This window comes from Opisthorchis viverrini (assembly GCF_000715545.1).
Source record: "Opisthorchis viverrini unplaced genomic scaffold opera_v5_83, whole genome shotgun sequence".
NCBI classification, from domain to species: domain Eukaryota; kingdom Metazoa; phylum Platyhelminthes; class Trematoda; order Opisthorchiida; family Opisthorchiidae; genus Opisthorchis; species Opisthorchis viverrini.
The window spans coordinates 1,476,853-1,482,625 of record NW_008751739.1 but is presented as its reverse complement, the minus strand read 5'-3'; the positions used below and the strand labels follow the sequence as shown (position 1 = coordinate 1,482,625).

Genomic DNA, 5,773 nt, shown 5'->3' with positions numbered 1-5,773 from the left:
TTAACGCCCAAAACGAAATCAGGAACAGTTGTACAGCGCTTCGTATATATAGCGTAAGCGGCTATAACTTTCTGGAATTTCTGACGCGTTCTGGAGCTCCATTGGCAACCGGCATTTGGCCAATACTGGGTCATGATTGGCTGTTGGGTCCAGATTGTTGACCAATCAGATCTCCTCTTGATGCCGGACCGGCAAGCGTCCCGAATTTTGGGCCAACCTCGAGCGGGCCAGGCTTCTCGGCCGTAGCAGCGCCTGAAGACGTGCGGTATAGTGGGATCCGCGTGGATTCCTGCCTAACACGATGACAAAAACTTTCTGACTTCCCATTATTATATGTTATCCTATTTCAGCGGATCTTGTCCCTGTTTACTTGTGTAATTGTCTGTCGCAATGTCGCTTGAATACGCTCGCGTTGGAACCATCGAAGACATCACTTCAAGTGTGTATCGAGTCTTTACTTTGATTCCTTTATTAGTTGGCACTACGACAAGCTTCCTCCAAGCAACGGCTGCCGAAATTCGTCTGACAAGAGTGAATTGGCAGTCTTATCTTCAGTAAGCTGTGATTTTCACGATCTTGCGTCGTTTCAGAGGACAGATTATCAATACAGAACAATTTAACTTCATCACCCGCTTGGACAATTCTCCTACACCCGAGGCTCGAACTCGAGTTATCAACGAAGATCCGCAACTGGTTTGAAACATTTGCCTTTTACCAGCCCACCTAGACTGCACGAGTCTTTATTTTCATCCTGAACCGCATATCAAAGGAACAGACATTGCAGTATATACTTACACTTTTGGACGACATTCTTCAGGTATTTATGCTTGAAGCTATTCACCATCTTTTATAGGAGGACAAATTACGCGTGGAAATCTTCTGCTCATGTTTTCAAGACTCTCGGGAGGCAATATGGCCACATTTTTTCAGCTTCTTTCAACGTGGTGACCCTTTCTGTATGTATCAAGCATCAAGAATCGTCGCTAAGTTTGCCTGTTGGTCTCGTCAACTAATGGAAGAGAAAGAACTGATGTATTATCTTAACTGGTTGCGCGATCAGCTGCTTATACCGGTATGTGATCAACAAGATTCGGAAATAGCCTTCGTTGCATGTACCTACCACTAACTGACCCCTCCCATCTTTGAAGGGCATGTGTAGTTTCCTGTCACAAGCAGGTTTTCTTACCAGGTAATGAAGTCCCTTTTGTTTTCCTCCTCAACTTGAGGAAATCCAGAAACACCGCATCGGTTATCGCCAACCGAAAAAGCTGTTTGTCGAATCTTCCGTAATTGTTGGTTAATCAGCGGTTCTAGATGGCACTGCGCTGGTCTCCCAATCGGTACTTTCGCTATGTTACCCATATTAAGGGCCTAACTCATCGGTCAGTGGTAATCATAATGAACATTGTAGTTGTAACCGCGAGCATTACTCTTTGAATTGCGCATGTCGAACACATCTCAGTGACAGTCATCAGTTACTTTAATGAAGTGGCCTTACTAGCGTTTTGCTTTATGAACATGCAACATGCTACTTTAGGAGTTCTATGCGTACCAAATCAAGATTACCCATACATAAAGCGAACAGATGCCTTGAGTGATACATGGTGGAAGTTCTAAAGTTCTAACTTGAACGGGGTTGAGGAAAATCAGTGGGCATGAAGACTCTACTTCACATATCTAGCGGCATTTGTCTTTTGTACAGTGTGACCATTTGACTAATCGTTCAGCTCTAGCACCGCACAACCCGAAAAAAGTACAAGGACTGTAACTTAGCCAGTTTGCCCGTCGAGGTTCAGAGGTCAGTTCGAACCTCGGACCTTCCAGTCAGTAAGCTCGCACCCTATTCACTGGGCTATCTCGAGCTCTTCTTGACTAATATAGAGTATATTTTTCTCAGTAAAACACCAAAATATTTCCAAGACACGCAAATCCGTTGGGTTACTGTTCGGTCATTCATTCGATGCTATACTGTTTATTACTGTTTGCGCGGACAAACTTCTCAAAAGCAATTCCAGGAAAAACTTTTGTTACGGAGATCGCAGGGCCATAGTCCTTCACACATTGTTCATCTCCTGTATGTTATCAACATGCCCAGCTATTAAGAAAAACATCAGGCAAAAATGTTTTCTTTAAAAAATCAGTGAGATATTATGTGGCTTTTACCAGCCGAAATGATAACGAAAGTATTTTGCACTTATCCACCGAAGCATTACCAGTTTTGATAGTCCTGATGTTTGGAACTAAAATTTGTGGTCCTCCAAGAAAAACCAACTTAACAGACTAAAATCATACATAAATGGTTAGTGTACCAGCCTAGGCCCTTGTTCCCTTAGCGTTGAAAGTAACAGTGAGCGCGAGATAGATCAGTGGCTGGGGCTCGTACTTACTGACCAGAAGGCCCGTGATTCGTATTCAACCCAGGCACCTCGACTGATTATGTCTAAGCTTGGGCAACCTGGTAGTGTTTCGGCCCTCGTGCTTCCTTTGGGTGACGTGGCAGCTTGACACCGAAGGGGTGTTACAGCTGAACGCTTATTATTATTGTGTTACATATAATGTGGAACTGTTTCTTTATGTTTTGACTTCCACAGAAAAACGAATATGATCAAACAGTTGCTCGGAACTTGCAAATGATGCTACGGATACCGAAATATCGCGCGCGATACGCTGAAGTGGGAGGAATTGAGACGTACGTTGTAGACAAGCGCTATTGCACAAACACAGTTGAATATCTTTTCCCTTCAATCGCTTTCAATGCTAGAGCAGTTGATAATATTCAAACTGGGAAGTGCATACTACATTCCTTTGGAGGTCGGTCAGCGAGTGGTAAGGCTGGTTGATTGCTAGTGATATGTGCAGCAAACAAATTGGTGCACCTTTGTGAGGTGCACGCTACTCCTCACGTGAACTCATCCAACGTCCTGCGGCAGAGGGATGTCATTAAGGTACTAATCACCCTAGTGGTGCTTGGAGCTGAATGTGATATGGATCACGCTTCACGTGGCAACGTGTTCATCGGACTCGGAAAAATCCGCCTCCTCGGACCAGAATGTAAGCAGACTGACGGTTCATACAGTACCGGTCGATAAACCACTCCTAAGACTACCTGGAAGCTAGTAGGTCCTCTATAGAGGAAAATTTTGGTAGCTCAGGTAGCGTAGATGGCCGTTGGTTTGTTCGCTGAGCTGGGCAATTTGATTGCAAACGTTTCATCGCCAGTCGAGATGACATCGTCAGTGCGTTACTGGGGAGCGTAGTGGTACGTAGCGGTGGGTTAGTTGCAACGTATATCCAAGCAACCGCTGTGAATATACTCGGATTCAAACTAGAACAGCGATCGGCTTTGTTTGGTGAAAATGACCTATTATCATCTAACTTGATCGAAAATTATTATGAATTTGTCGAAACAAATCAAGATCTGACAGACAGATAGACAGCAACTCGTGGAGAGCAAAAAATAAACGGTCAACTAAAGTCGTCACGAAGAGACTAGGCCTTACTGTGGTGTGACGGTTTGTGTATCTCGGCGACCCATTGAGCTATACTGGGGGCGAGATGGCCCAAGTGGTTAGAGCGCGAATCTACTGACCGGAGGGTCCGTGGTTCGAATCCGACCTCCGCCTCTCGACTTCTTCTGTCTAGGCTTGCGCAACCTGGCAGTATCCCAGCCCTCTTGCTTTCTTCGGGTGGCATGGCAGCTAGGCACCGGAAGGGTGCTAGAGCTGAATGCTTATCTTATCTTTTTACTGGAGGCTACCCGCGCGACACTCACAGAGTCTTCCATACAAAGATGGTCGATGGCTTGAGATCTGATGAACATAGTCGCTTGGTACTCCATGTTGGGGGTTGCAAAGTGTGTGGTACCATGTTCCGTAAAAGTGGCAATTCACTTATATTTTCAGCCAAACACCACTCCATTGCGGTCAGGCTTTTGAGCTAAAGGCTTTGATTGAGGACCGTAATCGTCCTCCTGTCTAGGTGTGGGCACCTTGGCAGTATCCCAGCCCACGTACAGCCATGAATCGCGCATATACAAACAAACTCATGCCACATCGGCCGTCTCGTGGTGCCATCAGCCTTACTCGCTGCGTACAGCAGGACGGGTAAGCGGAAACATGCTACAGCTGACGTCTCCCTTCTTTCTTTTTCACTTACTTTTTTCTTCCTCCTTCCCCCACCCCATTAATCACTCTCTCCTTGTAGGCCCAGCATTTAGAACTGATGACCACATTCGTCTTGCATCGGTTTTGCAACCGACATCTACGCGTCATCCGGCGCCGATATCATCAGACATCTGGAAATCATTCTTCAAGCATTGACGCCCAGTCTCTCTGGCTGCCTTCAATTTACGCACTCTAAATCAAGCAGACCACCAAGCTGTTCTTGCTCTCACTCTGGACTCGCTTGACGTTGATGTGTGCTGTGTCAGAAACAAGAATTCAAGATTGAAGCGCAGTCATTGAATTAACCGCCCCATCAGTCTCCACTCCAATTCGGCTACTCACCTCTGGCGATCCAGAGGCTGCTGCGGCTGGATGTGCAGTGGTTTTCATTGTCCTAAGTCACTGGGTGGAAAAAATCTTTTGTGGACTGAATACCTGTTGGTAGTCGCCTCTTGCGGTTCGTCCGGCAACGTCTCTAAAGGAGTCCCACAAGGGGAAAGTTAATCGACGTCTGTTTGGCGTGTCTGCTTACGTTCCAACTTACTGTAACTCTGACACCATCAGATATAGGTTTTATGGCGCCTTGAGTGCCCTGTTGCGGCGAGCTAAAAGCCCAGATATCGTTGTGGTTGCATAAGTGGCCAGATATAGCCTATCTAAGACCCAATTGGGTGATCGACACGGACTGGACTCGATACGTATTGACAGTGCTGAACGCTTGCTTCAGCTGTGTGCTCATCACAGGCCGTTTTTTATGCAGTGCTAACTTCCGAACTAACCAAAGTCGTCTGGCCGCATGGTGTCCTCCAACGGCATGCCGGCCACAAACTCATACCGACCACATTGCCATCAGTTACCGATGTTGCGGATCAATAAATAGCTACCGGTCGTCTTGAAACATTTGTGAATTCTGGCTACGCGCTCGTCCGGAGCAGCTTCTCCATACGTTTTCCAGGGCCACCGAAGTTTCGGACAAATCGCTTGGCAGTTGGCAGATACGGATGTTAGACGAACTTAACCAGAATCGTCTTCTAGAGTCTCTTCCAAATGCTCCACCATCAGATATGAACTCATACTGGGACGAAATTGACACGTTTTTACATACTGCTTGGAATTTCGTCCATGGCACCACCAGGCGCACTCAAGCACTGGATATCAGACCGAACGGTGGCGCTGCTTAAATCTCTGAGAAATATCCCAGCCGGTCCCGGACATAACTTGATGTGACGAATTATCAAACTTCAAATCAAAGTGAGCGTCTGAGCCGCCCGTGAAGTGTGGTGGACACATAAAGCCAAGAAAGTGGAAGAGGCCAAAAAGCCAGTAATGTCCGAAGATTATATCAGTTGATCCATTCGATCGGTCCCCGGAAACCTATGTGAGCGAAATCAACAAGGATGGGAAAGGAGTGAACATCTTAAATAAAGAAGAACGCCTCTACCCATGGGCCGAGTACTTCGAACAACAACTGTTGTGGCCACCAGCTGCTACTCATCTGGGGGCGAGATGGCTCAAGTGGTTAGAGCGCGAATTTACTGACCGGAAGGTCCGTGGTTCGAACCCGACCTCCGCCACTCGACTTCCCCTGTCTAGGCTTGGGCAACCTGACA

At 46.6% G+C, this 5,773-nt stretch overlaps 2 protein-coding genes across 2 annotated transcripts in view; one reads left to right on the top strand and one right to left on the bottom strand.

Moving 5' to 3' along the window:
• The window catches only part of T265_13607 (hypothetical protein), a gene marked incomplete at both ends in the record, with an annotated part of 10,126 nt that extends 6,433 nt beyond the window's left edge, over positions 1-3,693 (bottom strand). Inside the window, 6 exon segments of the mRNA XM_009169663.1 lie at positions 6-293; positions 2,388-2,531; positions 2,584-2,707; positions 3,107-3,371; positions 3,377-3,499; positions 3,546-3,693. Of these exon segments, the coding sequence (XP_009167927.1) occupies positions 6-293; positions 2,388-2,531; positions 2,584-2,707; positions 3,107-3,371; positions 3,377-3,499; positions 3,546-3,693 (1,092 nt within the window).
• The window catches only part of T265_04816 (hypothetical protein), a gene marked incomplete at both ends in the record, with an annotated part of 49,245 nt that overhangs the window by 13,101 nt on the left and 30,371 nt on the right, over positions 1-5,773 (top strand). Inside the window, 2 exons of the mRNA XM_009169654.1 lie at positions 351-1,072; positions 2,592-2,689. Of these exons, the coding sequence (XP_009167918.1) occupies positions 959-1,072; positions 2,592-2,689 (212 nt within the window). The remainder of the gene's footprint in view (positions 1-350; positions 1,073-2,591; positions 2,690-5,773) is intronic.